Source organism: Anomaloglossus baeobatrachus, chromosome 4 (assembly GCF_048569485.1).
Source record: "Anomaloglossus baeobatrachus isolate aAnoBae1 chromosome 4, aAnoBae1.hap1, whole genome shotgun sequence".
Taxonomy (NCBI): Eukaryota; Metazoa; Chordata; class Amphibia; order Anura; family Aromobatidae; genus Anomaloglossus; species Anomaloglossus baeobatrachus.
Genome location: NC_134356.1, coordinates 622,701,028 through 622,716,245, shown reverse-complemented (window position 1 = coordinate 622,716,245; position 15,218 = coordinate 622,701,028). Strand labels below are relative to the sequence as shown.

At 43.9% G+C, this 15,218-nt stretch overlaps 1 protein-coding gene across 2 annotated transcripts in view; it reads right to left on the bottom strand.

Annotated features, from left to right (window-relative positions):
- PGLS (6-phosphogluconolactonase) overlaps positions 1–15,218 on the bottom strand; it is a 71,649-nt gene that overhangs the window by 39,278 nt on the left and 17,153 nt on the right. For both annotated transcript variants that reach the window (XM_075342978.1, XM_075342979.1), the window contains exon 2: positions 9,674–9,935. In XM_075342978.1, coding sequence (XP_075199093.1) covers positions 9,674–9,928 — 255 coding nt within the window. In that variant the 5' untranslated portion in view covers positions 9,929–9,935. The remainder of the gene's footprint in view (positions 1–9,673; positions 9,936–15,218) is intronic.

Sequence of the window (15,218 nt, the reverse complement as noted above, 5' to 3'; positions counted from 1 at the left end):
TTGTGGGGTCCTGTACCATTTGTGAAAGGTAATTATCTTTCATTGTTATCAAAAATCTATTTCCTTTGCTGGAACTGCAAGTTTCTGTTCCCCAATTTATATCAGGATAGTTAAAGTCCCCCATAATAATTACCTCTCCGAGACTCGCTGCTTTATCAATTTGCTTTATGAGGAGATTCTCTACCTCTTCCATAATATTCGGCGTCTTATAACACACCCCTATCAGTATTTTATTATTCATTCTCCCCCCCCTTATCTCCACCCATAGGGACTCTACATTCTCAGTACCCTCACATATGTTGTCACGCAGGATGGGTTTTAAGGATGATTTTACATATAGACACACACCTCCCCCTCGCTTATTTGTACGGTCATTCCTGAATAGGCTATAACCCTGTAAATTAACAGCCCAGTCATAGCTCTCATCCAGCCATGTCTCTGATATCCCCACTATATCATAATTTTCTTCCAACAATATTAATTCTAATTCCTCCACCTTATTTGTGAGGCTTCGGGCATTAGTGTACATGCACGTTACGTATGACTCTGTACCTGTATTCCTGCTTACTGTATTAACTGTCCTAACCCTTCCCCCCGTACCACCCCCAATTTCATTACTTGTGCCCTGGTCACTATCTGCACTACATTCCCCTTCTATAAAGTGAATACCCTCGCCCCCCATTCCTAGTTTAAACACATTGCTGTGTGTGAAGTCGCAGGAGCGAGGAACATCTCCTACCGGCGTCACCGCAGCTTCCGTAGGATATGCGGAAGGAACGAGGTGGGCGGGATGTTTACATCCCGCTCATCTCCGCCCCTATTGGCCGCCTGCCGTGTGACGTCGCTGTGACGCCGCACGACCCGCCCCCTTAACAAGGAGGCGGGTCGCCGGCCAGAGCGACGTCCCAGGACAGGTGAGTCCATGTGAAGTTGTCGTAGCGATAATGTTCGCTACGGCAGCTATCACAAGGATATCGTACCTGCGACAGGGGCGGGGACTATCGCGTGCGGCATCACAGCATCGGCTTGCGATGTCGCAACATGCAAAGCCCGCCTAACCACTGCCTCCAACATGGGACATGTGAATTGCATAGACAAGCATATTGAGGGTAAACGCAACAATACTGCCCCCTATCTGGGTATTCTTATACAAAATCAAGTATATACTCCATGTATGCTAAAAATGTGCTTGTATTGCATCAAGTTGTTACTGGATATCCCTGAGACTGTCACCAAATGGTATATAACAAAGGCTAAACTAGCCAAAAATAAAAATAACAATGAGTCCAAACAGTCACTAAGGAAGGTTACCAAAAACTGCAATACAAGGTCCCGGAGTCACAGTGTGAGAGCCCGACTCAGTCTCCTGTCGAAGCCAGCGTGACTGGCGTAACGCGTCCGGCTCTCACACTGTGACTCCGGGACCTTGTATTGCAGTTTTTGGTAACCTTCCTTAGTGACTGTTTGGACTCATTGTTATTTTTATTTTTGGCTAGTTTAGCCTTTGTTATATACCATTTGGTGACAGTCTCAGGATATCCAGTAACAACTTGATGCAATACAAGCACATTTTTAGCATACATGGAGTATATACTTGATTTTGTATAAGAATACCCAGATAGGGGGCAGTATTGTTGTGTTTACCCTCAATATGCTTGTCTATGCAATTCACATGTCCCATGTTGGAGGCAGTGTTTAGTGTTTATGTCTGATTTTAAAATTGTGAGTGTTTTGCCACCCTTTATAAATAAATATTGTATTTTTTGTACACATCAAGGTCTATTCCATATTAATTATTTATTATTCATAAGTCTGGTGCCTCTTTGTGCCATATTGTGTGTGTCCTACTCTGCACTCATTACCTGTATTAATTGCTTTTAATTGTTACCTGTATAAAAGATACCTGTCCACAAACTCAATCACACTCCAACCCCTCCACCATGGCCAAGACCAAACAGCTGTCTAAAGACACTAGAGACAAAATTGAAGACCTGCACAAGGGTGGGATGAGCTAAAGAACAATAGGCAAGCAGCTTGGTGAGAAGGCAACAACTGTTGGTGCAATTATTAGAAAATGGAAGAAACATAAGATGAATGTCAACCTTACTCGGTCTGGGGCTCCATGCAAGATTTCACCTTGTGGGGTATGGAGGATTCTGAGAAAGTCAGGAATCAGCCTAGAACGATACAGGAGGATGTGCTCAAGAGAGCGGGGACCAAAGTCTCACAGATTACCGTTAGTAATACTCTACGCCATCATGGATTAAAATCCTGCAGGGCACGCAAGTTCCCCCTGAGCACGTCAGCACATGTCCAGGCCCATTTGAAATTTACCAATGACCATCTGGATGATCCAGAGGACGCATATGGTGCAATGAGACCAAAATATAACTTTTTGGTAAGAACTCCACTTGTCGTATTTGGAGGAAGAAGACAGATGAATACAAATACAAGAACACCGTCCCAACTGTGAAGCATGGAGGTGGAAACATCATGATTTTGGGGTGCTTTTCTGCAAAGGGGACAGGATGACTCAACGTATTGAAGGGAGGATGGATGGATGGGGTCATGTATTGCGAGATTTTGGCCAACAACCTCCTTTCCTCAGTAAGGGCATTGAATATGGGTCATTGCTGGGTTTTCAAGCATGAAAATGACCCGAAACACACAGCCAGGGCAACTCAGGAGCGGCTCCGTAAGAAGCATCTCAAGGTCCTGCAGTGGTCTAGCCAGTCTCCAGACCTCAACCCAATAGAAAATCTCTGGAGGGAGCTGAAACTCAATGTTGCCCAGTGACAGCCCCGAAACCTGAAAGATCTGGAGAAGATCTGTATGTAGGAGTCGCCAAAATCCCAGCTGCAGTGTGTGCAAACCTGGTCAAGAACTACAGGAAACGTCCAACCTCTGTAACTGCAAACAATAGTTTCTACAAAATATTAAGTTCTGTTTTTCTATTGTATCAAATACGTATTTCATGCAATAAAATGCAAATTAATTCTTTAAAAATCACACAATGGGATTTTCTGGATTTTTTTTATTCTGTCTGTCACAGGTGAAGTTACCTACGATAAAAATTACAGACCTCTCCATTCTTTGTAGGTGGGAAAATTAGCAAAATTGGCATCGTATCACATAATGATTCTCCACACTGTATGCGCCATTAATAACACTAGGGGTTGCTTATATGGCACAGCTACTTCCTTGGTCATCAGGTTCCAGACCAGAAGTAAAGACAAACGCTGCCCCCACTACAGCTACTCTGCTGCCTGTATAATAAAAAGGGAAGGAACCGTGGAGTCGCTCAGTCAGCAGAAGTTCACGATAATTAAAAGGGGTTGTCCCCTACTTTTACATTGATGGTCTCTCCTTAGGATAGATCATCAATGTCTGATCGGCCAATGTCCGACACCCGGCAGCCCTGCCGATCAGCTGTCCACGGTCCTGGAGGCAGCAGCTGGCAGCCGGAAATGCTAAGTTCCGGAGCTACCCTGTCTTCTGATAGTGGTCGTGTCCAAGTACTGCACATCTGCCTCCTATTGATCTGAATGGGAGGTGGATGTGCAGTTCCCCGCCGCGGCCACTATCAGAAGACAGGTTAGCTCCGGAACGGAGCATTTCCTGCTGCCGCGGTTACCGAAAACAGCTGTTCGGTGAGGGTACCAGGTGTTGGACCTCGGCCGATTAGACATTGATGATCTTTTGAGAGCGATCAGCTGATCTCCCAGCGGCCGGCTTCTGTGAACGATCAGCTGATCGGCCAGCTATTGTGAACGATCAGCTGATCGCTCATATTAGCCGGACGCCGGGAGATCAGCTGATCGCTCTCATAAGCCGGCCGCCAGCTTTTGAGAGTGATCAGCTGATTGCCCAGCTTCTGTGACCGATCAGCTGATCTCCTGGCCGCCGGCTTTTGAGAACAATCAGTCGCTCTCAAAAGCCAGCGGCCAGGAGATCAGCTGATTGCTCTCAAAAGACGGCGGCCGGGAGATCAGCTGATCGTTCACAGAAGGCGGCTGCCGGGCGATCAGCTGATCGTTCGGCCGCCGAGAGAGAGCATACGCAGAGAAATCAAAAGGATTCCACTGCTCAAAAAACGTTACATGCTGCGTTCCTGCCACCCGACGGTCAGTCGTTCCACGACTGATCAGTCGGGTGGCGAATGCAACGCAGCATCATTAGTCACAATCCGCCGCTCATACAAGTCTATGGTAAACAACGGAATCCGCCAAACAGATTGTGTTGTTTATTAGAGCGGCGGATTGTGACTGATAATAAACAACGGAAATGTGAACCTAGCCTAACACATTTTCTGTCTGGATTCTTAAAGGTAATAAATGAAAAGCCATGTCAACGTTTTGGGAACAGATTACTGTAATATTCCAGTCCCAATTAATGACTGCAACATTGCAGAAAGGAATAAAGTGTAGGGCTGGAGTGTGCAGACCAGAAACCCTACAGATATTGGAGAGAGGGTCGAGGTCCTCGGGGCAGATCAGAACTTTCCACCATGTTCTCCTTCGGACTGCACTTTCACCGGATAGCACCGTTATGTAAGAGGTCAGCGCCCAGCTTGTGATAGTGTCCATGAGCTGCACACGCCGCTTGTTTCTTGTGTAACTTCCCAAATTACCCCACAACTTTTCCTTTTTTGTGAAAGATTTGACATGTAAGACTGGTTACTACATGAAGACTCTTAAATGAGAAGTGTCAATAAAGTGGTTGGGGGGAGGGGGGTGTTATCATTGAAACCAAAAACAAAATCACCAATTCTGAGATACAGTGCCTTGCGAAAGTATTCGGCCCCCTTGAATTTTTCAACCTTTTCCCACATTTCAGACTTCAATAATAATTTTATTGTTATGGTGAAGAATCAACAAGTGGGACACAATTGTGAGGTTGAATGAAATTTATTGCTTATTTTAAACTTTTGTAAAAAAATAAATAACTGAAAATTGGGGCGTGGAATATTATTCATCCCCTTTACTTTCAGTGCAGGAAACTCACTCCAGAAGTTCATTGAGGATCTCTGAATGAGCCAATGTTGTCCTAAATGACTGATGATGATAAATATAATCCCCTGTGTGTAATCAAGTCTCTGTATAAATGCACCTGCTCTGTGATAGTCTCAGTGTTCTGTTTAAAGCACAGATAGCATCATGAAGACCAAGGAACAAAACAGACAGGTCCGTGATACTGTTGTGGAGACGTTTAAAGCCGGATTTGGTTACAAAAAGATTTTCACAACTTTAAAGATCCCAAGAAGCACTGTGCGAGCGATCATATTGAACTGGAAGGAGTATCATACCACTGCAAATCCACCAAGACCCGGCCGTCACTTAAAAATTTCATCTCAAACAAGGAGAAGACTGATCAGAGATGCAGCCAAGAGGCCCATGATCACTCTGGATGAACTGCAGAGATCTACAGCTGAGGTGGGAGAGTCTGTCCATAGGACAACAATCAGTCGTACACTGCACAAATCTGGCCTTTATGGAAGAGTGGCAAGAAGAAAGCCATTTCTCAAAGATATCCATAAAAGTGTTGTTTAAAGTTTGCCACAAGCCACCTAGGAGACACACCAAACATGTGGAAGAAGGTGCTTTGGTTAGATTAAATCAAAATGGAACTACTTGGGCACAATGCAAAATGATATGTTTGGTGTAAAAGCAACACAGCCCATCACCCTGAACACACCATCCCCACTGTCAAACATGGTGGTGGCAGCATCATGGTTTGGGCCTGCTTTTCTTCAGCAGTGACAGGGAAGATGGTTAAAATTGATGGGAAGATGGATGGTGCCAAATACAGGACCATTCTTGAAGAAAACCTGTTGGAGTCTACAAAAGACCTGAGACTGGGATGGAGATTTGCCTTCCAACAAAACAATGATAACAAACATAAAGCAGATCTACAATGGAGTGATTCACAAATAAACGTATCCAGGTGTTAGAATGGCCAAGTCACAGTCCAGACCTAAATCCAATCGAGAATCTGCAGAAAGACTGAAAACTGCTGTTCTCATCCAACCTCACTCAGCTCCAGCTGTTTGCAAAGGAAGAATGGGCAAGAATTTCAGTCTCTCGATGTGCAAAACTGATAGAGACAAACCCCAAGCGACTGCAGCTGTAATCGCAGCAAAAGGGGGCGCTACAAAGTATTAACTTAAAGGGGCTGAATAATATTGCAAGACAGAGGAATTCAGCTCACCCACTCCAAGTCTCCAGGCCTTCTCTCTGCAGCACGGACAATCGACCGGGCAGCTGCAAGCATGTAAGATTAGATCCAGCGCAGAAAGGAAGGCACTCTTCATTATAAATTTCCATATGGTTTATTCCATGTGCACACATGTGAAGGTAGCAGACAGCCCCTGAGCAGGGGAAAAATGACTAGCGACGCGTTTCGACCGTATTACACGGTGTTAGTCATGACTAAGACCGTGTAATGTGGTCGAAACGCGTCGCTAGTCATTTTTTCTCCTGCCTATGGGCTGTCTGTACCTACCTTCAAATGTGTGCACATGGAATAAACCATATGAATAATATTGCACGGCGCAATTTTCAGTTATTTATTTTTTTTAAAAAAAGTTTAAAATAAACAATAAATTTCGTTCAACTTCACAATTGTGTCCCACTTGTTGTTGATTCTTAACCATAACATTAAAATGTTTATCTTTATGTTTGAAGCCTGAAATGTGGGAAAAGGTTGAAAAATTGAAGGGAGCTGAATACTTTTGCAAGGCACTGTATGTAATTGTGGCACTACCCCTTTACGTTTAACCAAAAAGAAGCTGGTGTCTTGCTATGCACCATGGTTTGCAGCAGGTTACAACAGCCAGAGGTGATCTACAAAGCATTAAGGTGGTGTCGCACATAGCGACGGCGACAACGACATCGCTGCTAAGTCACCATTTTCTGTGACGTAGCAGCAACGTCCCGTCGTTGTCGCTGTGTGTGACATCCGCCAATGACCTGGCCCCTGCTGTGAGGTCGCCGGTCGTTGCTGAATGTCCGGCTTCATTTTTAGGACGTTGCTCTCCCGCTGTGACGCACACATCGCTGTGTGTGACAGCGAGAGAGCGACGAACTGAAGCGAGCAGGGAGCCGGCTTCTGGCAGCTGCGGTAAGCTGTAACCAGGGTAAACATCAGGTAATCAAGAAGCCCTTTCCTTGGTTACCCGATATTTACCTTAGTTACTAGCGTCTGCCGCTATCGCTGCCAGTGCCGGCTCCCTGCTCTCTGCACACGTAGCTGGAGTACACATCGGGTAATTAACCCGATGTGTACTCTGGCTAGGAGTGCAGGGAACAGGGAGCGGTACTGGCAGCGTGAGAGAGGCGGACGCTAGTAACTAAGGTAAATATCGGTAACCAAGAGAAGTGCTTTCCTTGGTTACCCGATATTTACCTTAGCTACGCTTCCACGCGTCGCTGCTGGCTGGTCACTGGTTGCTGGTGAGATCTGCCTGTTTGACAGCTCACCAGCGACCATGTAACGACGCAGCAGTGATCCTGATAAGGTCAGATCGTGGTCGTGATCGCTGCTGCGTCGCTACGTGTGACACCACCTTTTGTCACTTGTCATGAAGAGAGTGAATAAGTTTGCATGTTCAGTAATCATTTGTTAGAACTAGTGATGAGAGAATAGTAAAATATTTGGGTTATTCGTAACAAATACCTAGTACTATTTCAGTAATCGTCACAAATCTAAGGTAAAGATACAAAAGCCAGATTACCCCAGTCAGTTGTCCGGTTTGATGGCTATATGGATGGAGGATCCAGCACGGGAAGGAGTGGTGGAAGCACACCCACCTAATGGAGTGACATGCTGGATGATAAACCCTTTTATAGCTAAATAACAAATCTAATGCAAGTCAAGGGGGAACCTTAGCAATTTCTGGGAAATCTTTAAGAAAAATGCTCGGGTACCCCTTCCATTAGGTTCGCTATTTGTGACTAATACCGGAATGGTACTATGTAACTATTCGGTATAATCCGAACCCGAATATTTCACTACCGGTAGCTGTGTGGAATTATTTGCATTGTTTGTTTAATTGGTTTATTGCAAACAGCAGAAAGTTTGCCGATTGTTACAAAACAAAAAAATAATCTTAATTTGCATTGGGGGTTGTAAAATTTTGATTGTAATTGCACATTTAGAAATCTCCATGGACTCTGCTCAAAAGTGCCTTATGTAAAGGGAGAGCCATCTTAATCCTAGTTGTGAGGTTTACATATGGGACTGATGTCCAGGACACCATTATATCTGGTAAGAATGAAAAACCTTACCAGAGATATCTTCTTATTGACATCCAAAGGGCACAGGGCATTATCAATGGCATGTATGGCCAGCCAAAAGCACTGGGCATTATCAATGGCATGTATGGCCAGCCTAAAGCACTGAGCATTATCAATGGCATGTATGGCCAGCCTAAAGCACTGAGAATTATCAATGGCATGTATGGCCAGCCTAAAGCACGGGAATTATCAATGGCATGTATGGCCAGCATAAAGCACTGAGCATTATCAATGGCATGTATGGCCAGCCTAAAGCATTGAGAATTATCAATGGCATGTATGGCCAGCCTAAAGCACGGGAATTATCAATGGCATGTATGGCCAGCATAAAGCACGGGAATTATCAATGGCATGTATGGCCAGCATAAAGGGCATTATCAATGGCATGTATGGCCAGCCTAAAGCACCGGGCACTATCAATGGCATGTATGGCCAGCCTAAAGCACCGGGCATTATCAATGGCATGTATGGCCAGCATAAAGCACGGGAATTATCAATGGCATGTATGGCCAGCATAAAGCACGGGCATTATCAATGGCATGTACGGCCAGCCAAAAGCACTGGGCATTATCAATGGCATGTATGGCCAGCATAAAGGGCATTATCAATGGCATGTATGGCCAGTCTAAAGCACTGGGCATTATCAATGGCATGTATGGCCAGCCTAAAGCACTGGGCATTATCAATGGCATGTATGGCCAGCATAAAGCACGGGAATTATCAATGGCATGTATGGCCAGCATAAAGGGCATTATCAATGGCATGTATGGCCAGCCTAAAGCACCGGGCACTATCAATGGCATGTATGGCCAGCCTAAAGCACCGGGCATTATCAATGGCATGTATGGCCAGCATAAAGCACAGGAATTATCAATGGCATGTATGGCCAGCCTAAAACACCGGGCACTATCAATGGCATGTATGGCCAGCCTAAAGCACCGGGCATTATCAATGGCATGTATGGCCAGCATAAAGCACGGGCATTATCAATGGCATGTACGGCCAGCCTAAATCACCGGGCACTATCAATGGCATGTATGGCCAGCCTAAAGCACTGGGCATTATCAATGGCATGTATGGTCAGCCTAAAGCACTGGGCATAATCTATGGCATTTAGTGGTTTCCCGCCAATTCTAATTTGTATATATGAAGCTCTCGGACACACAAATGCTTCTGATTGGCAGGAAAGCTATTGATTTATCAGAGATGCCTTCGCAATAGTTACCAATCCTTTCTCCGTGGGACTGAACTGCCCATTTAGTTCTGGTTACAGCATGCTAATGGAGGATCGGAGGTGTAAGGTTCTGTGTAGTGTCAGCTATTCCCTGATGGCCACACATGACCCGGGCATTTGTCATCAAAGCAAGTGACCAACACACCTTGTACTCGCCATATGTGCTCTCTGGATCAGTGAAGGGGACCAGCCTCTCGTCACACATGGCCACTTTCCATCCTTCAGTATCGAGGCCGGCGGTCTTCGGTAATTCACGGCTCAGAAGCTTCACCAAGCTCCCACCAGACAGTCCAATCCTGAAGTTATCTACTCCCTTGGACTCATTAACCAGGAGCTGCGAAAGAGAGAGGGCAAGCTCTGCTGCCGAGGGGAACACACGGATCTGACAATTGGAGGACATCACAAATCTGAGGAGACACATAACAACGAGTTACACTTCACAAATAAAAGAAGGATGCCTTCAGCAGCTTAATATATATACAACACTTGTTTTTGCTCCCATTTTTCATGAGCTGAACTCAAAGATCTAAGACTTTTTCTATGGACACAAGAAGCCTTTCCCTGAAATATTGTTCACAAAGTTGTCGAAGGCTAGTTTCACACTTGCGCTATTTTGACGCAAACGGAATCCGTCAGTAATGTAGTACAGTTCATTTATTTACAGTGGAAGCGCGTTAATATGCCGCGCGTGTCATGCAGTACCCGCTTGTGTCCACATGGTGTCGCGCTTCCACTGTAAATAAATGAACTGTACTACATTACTGACGGATTCCGTTTGCGTCAAAATAGCGCAAGTGTGAGTACCCTGTAAATCTGTGTTAGTGAGCTTTTCTCCTCTGCCGAGATAATCCATCCCCCTCACAGGTGCGGCATATCAAGATGCTGATTAGACACATGATTATTGTACAGGTGTGCCTTAGGCTACTTTCACACATCCGGTTTGAGCAGTGCGGCTCAATCCGGCTGTGAAACCTATGCAACAGATTTGGCGAAAACACCGCATCCTTTGCATACGTTTTTACATGCAGCCCGTCCGTTTCTTTCCGGTTGCGGCACGCTACTGAGCATGCGCAGTGGAAGAAACCGCATGCGGCGGCCGGATGCGGTTTTTGCCGCATCCGGCCTCCATAGGCATGTATTGAAAATGCGCCGCAGCAGCCGGATGCGGCGCGATGCGGTTTTTTTTGCCGGAGCAAAAAACGTGCCAGGGAACGTTCCATCCGGCCGCGGCATCGGCTAAATCTGCCGCATGCGGCAAAAACCGGACCGAACGCAAGCCCATGCGGCGAAATACGGCACTAATGTAAGTCTATGCAAAAAAAACCGCAACCGGCGGCAAACAAAAACGGTTGTGGTTTTTCTGCAGAGCGCCGTATTGTGCCGCAGAGCAAAAACCGGATGTGTGAAAGTAGCCTTAGGCTGGCCACAATAAGAGGTCCCTCTAAAATGTGCAGTTTGATCACACCGCACAATGCCACAGATGTCGCACGTTTTGAGGGAGTGTGCAATAGGCTGCTGACTGCAGGAATGTCACCAGAGCTGCTGCTGTGAATTGACTGCTCATTTCTCTACCATGAGCCGTCTCCAAAGGCGTGTCAGAGAGTTTGGCACTACTTCTAACCAGCCTCGCACCCATAGACCACGTGTAACCCCAACAGCCCAGGACCTCAACATCTGATGTCAGCATTGTGAATCTAGTTTCCCATGGTGGTGGTTGGTTATTGTATGGGCAGGGGTATGTTATGAACAGTGAACACAGGTGCATTTTATTGCTGCCATTTTGAATGTACAGAGACCCCGTGACGAGATCCTGAGGCCGTTGTTGTGCCTCATCCATCACCTCATGTTACAGCTGATAATGCTCGGCCCCATGGTGCAGGGATCTGTACATGGTTCCCGGAAGCTGAAAACGTCCCAGTTCTTGCATGGCAGCGTACTCACCGGACAGGTCACCCATTAAGCATGTCTGGGATGCTCTGGATCGGCTTATATGACCGCGTGTTCCAAGTTCCAGCCAATATCCAGCAACTTCACACAGACATTGAAGAGGAGTGGACCAACTATCCACAGGCCACAATCACCAACCTGATCACCTCTATGTGAAGGAGATGTGTAGCACCACATACTGACTTGTTTTCTGACACCACCCCCCCAATACTGTAAAACTGCACATTTTAGAGTGGCCTTTTATTGTGGCCAGCCTAAGGCACACCTGTGCAATAATCATGCTGTCTAATCAGCATCTTGATCTGCCGCACCTGTGAGGGGGATAGATTATCTCCGCAAAAGAGAAGAGTTCACTAAGTTAGACAAATTTCAGCGAAAAAGGCCTTTGTATCCATAGAAAATATGAGATCTTTGAGTTCAGAGCATGAAAAATGGGAGCAAAAACATAAGTGTTGCGATTTATATTTTTGTTCAGTTTATATTTCTAAAGGCGCTATTGACATGAATTTCTCACCAGATGTCAGTATCAACCCATCCAATCCACACAGACTATGAAATCAAGTCTTACATGTCCTTAACCTATTATCTACCAATGTCCTTTTTTTGGGACGCCTAATCTTTTGCTTAAAAATTAAATTTATTACTCATTAATTAATTTAATTTATACATTACATTCATTAAATTTCATTTTCATTCTTAATTTTTTTTTCATTAAAAATCTGTCATTTAATTAAAAAAAAAAATGAAAATTTCTAATTTGGCAAGTAATGGGTTAAATTTAGTGATGTATAATAATGAGAAATGTATTGAACTCGCTTTATTGAACTTTATTTAATACTTCGTACAAAAGCCTAAATTGGTGATGAAGCTTCAAGACGCCTTCTGTATGGAGAAACTAGTGGCATGCATTGCTCAGGTGTGATTTTGGCCCATTCTTCCACACAAACACTTCACATCCTGGGCTCCTTCTATGAACTCTGAGCTTTAGTTCCTTTTATACATTTTCTACTGGATTCAGGTCTGGTGATCGGCTCGGCCATTCTGGCAGCTTTATTTTCTTTCTCTGAAACCAATTGGGAGTTTCCCTGGCTGTGTGTTTTGGACCATTCTCTTGCTGAAATGTCCACTGTCATTTCATTTTCATCATCCTGTGAGATGGCAGATTTTTTTTTTTTTTATCAAGAATGTCTTGGTACATTTCTCCATTCATACTTCCTTCAATTAAATTTTCCTGTGCCGTATGTGGAAATAAAGCCCCACACCATAATGTTCCCACCTCCAAACGTCACTGTAGGTACTCTATGGTCTTTTTGGGGTGATTTGTAGTACCTTTTGACCTCCAAAAATGGTGTGTACTATGGCAAGATGTTGAATTTTGGCCTCATCTGACCAGACTATATTCTCCCAGTATTTCACAGGCTTGTCTAAATGTTGCTACTTTAAACATCATTGCACCCCTGGACTGGTATCACTAAAGCATGTTCCCGGTCTGTAGTAGAGTGCTTTCCAGCCGCCATCTTATGCTATTAATGGTGGGGATCCAGTCATCTTCTGCCAGATTGCTCCACTGTTTCCTGGGAGAGTCAGAAGTCACTTCTCAATGCAAGACTATGAGAGCCAGACCAAGGCCCTCATAGACTTGCATGTAGAGCTTGTGACTGATGGCGACTGTGAAGTGTTTTACTACAGATGGGGAACAGAGATTAGTGATACCACTTCGGCAGTGCAGTAAAAACACACACAAAAAAAAAAAACAACAAAAAACACTGGAGCATTGTTTTTAACGAGAGATTTGATGTGTCATCCATTGGCGGTCAAATTGGGCAGAAATCTGTATCTTTACTCGGGAGGAGCTTTATCATGTACTCATGGTCATCGCCTAATACATCCCTAAAAATGGGTTGTCAGAGTTCAGTAAAAGGATGTTAATCAAATAATTGTCAGCTCTCAAAACAATTATCTGTTGGCCTGAAGAATAAAAAAAAAAAAAAAAATCACCTTGCTAAACCAGCGATAGCCATAAGAATACAGACCGTACTGGGGAAAAATACAGATCTGATTCGGTACATTTTGGCCACAGATGAAAAGATCCTAATTATCTGCCCAGGTACAAACAGAGTGTTACTGATTTTCCATGCCTAAATAAAGGGTTGTTTCTATATAATATATAGGAATAGATCCCTCTGTGTGTAATGACTCTATATAATATATAGGAATATATCCCTCTGTGTGTAATGACTCTATATAATATATAGGAATAGATCCCTCTGTGTGTAATGACTATATAATATATAGGAATAGATCCATCTGTGTGTAATGACTCTATATAATATATAGGAATAGATCCCTCTGTGTGTAATGACTCTATATAATATATAGGAATAGATCCATCTGTGTGTAATGACTCTATATAATATATAGGAATAGATCCCTCTGTGTGTAATGACTATATAATATATAGGAATAGATCCATCTGTGTGTAATGACTCTATATAATATATAGGAATAGATCCATCTGTGTGTAATGACTATATAATATATAGGAATAGATCCCTCTGTGTGTAAAGACTCTATATAACATAAAGGAATAGATCCCTCTGTGTGTAATGACTATATAATACAGTCATATGAAAAAGTTTGGGCACCCCTATTAATGTTAACCTTTTTTCTTTAGAACAATTTGGGTTTTTGCAGCAGCTATTTCAGTTTCATATATCTAATAACTGATGGACTCAGTAATATTTCTGGATTGAAATGAGGTTTATTGTACTAACAGAAAATCTGCAATCCACATTTACACAAAATTTGACAGGTGCATAAGTATGGGCACCCTTATCAATTTCTTGATTTGAACACTCCTAACTACTTTTTACTGACTTACTAAAGCACTAAATTGGTTTTGTAACCTCATTGAGCTTTGAACTTCATAGGCAGGTGTATCCAATCATGAGAAAAGGTATTTAAGGTGGCCACTTGCAAGTTGGTCTCCTATTTGAATCTCCTATGAAGAGTGGCATCATGGGCTCCTCAAAACAACTCTCAAATGATCTGAAAACAAAGATTATTCAACATAGTTGTTCAGGGGAAGGTACAAAAAGTTGTCTCAGAGATTTAAACTGTCAGTTTCCACTGTGAGGAACATAATAAGGAAATGGAAGAACACAGGTACAGTTCTTGTTAAGCCCAGAAGTGGCAGGCCAAGAAAAATATCAGAAAGGTAGAGAAGAAGAATGGTGAGAGCAGTCAAGGACAATCCACAGACCACCTCCAAAGACCTGCAGCATCATCTTGCTGCAGATGGTGTCAATGTGCATCGATCAACAATACAGCGCACGTTGCAAAAGGAGATGATGTATGGGAGAGTGATGTGAAAGAAGCCGTTTCTGCAAGCACGCCACAAACAGAGTCGCCTGAGGTATGCAAAAGCACATTTGGACAAGCCAGTTACATTTTGGACGAAGGTTCTGTGGACTGATGAAACAAAGATTGAGTTGTTTGGTCATACAAAAAGGTGTTATGTATGGAGGCAAAAAAACACGGCATTCCAAGAAAAGCACTTGCTATCCACAGTAAAATTTGGTGGAGGTTCCATCATGCTTTGGGGCTGTGTGGCCAATGCTGGCACCGGGAATCTTTGTTAAAGTTGAGGGTCGCATGGATTCAACTCAGCATCAGCAGATTCTTGACAATAATGTGCAAGAATCAGTGACGAAGTTGAAGTTACGCAGGGGATGGATATTTCA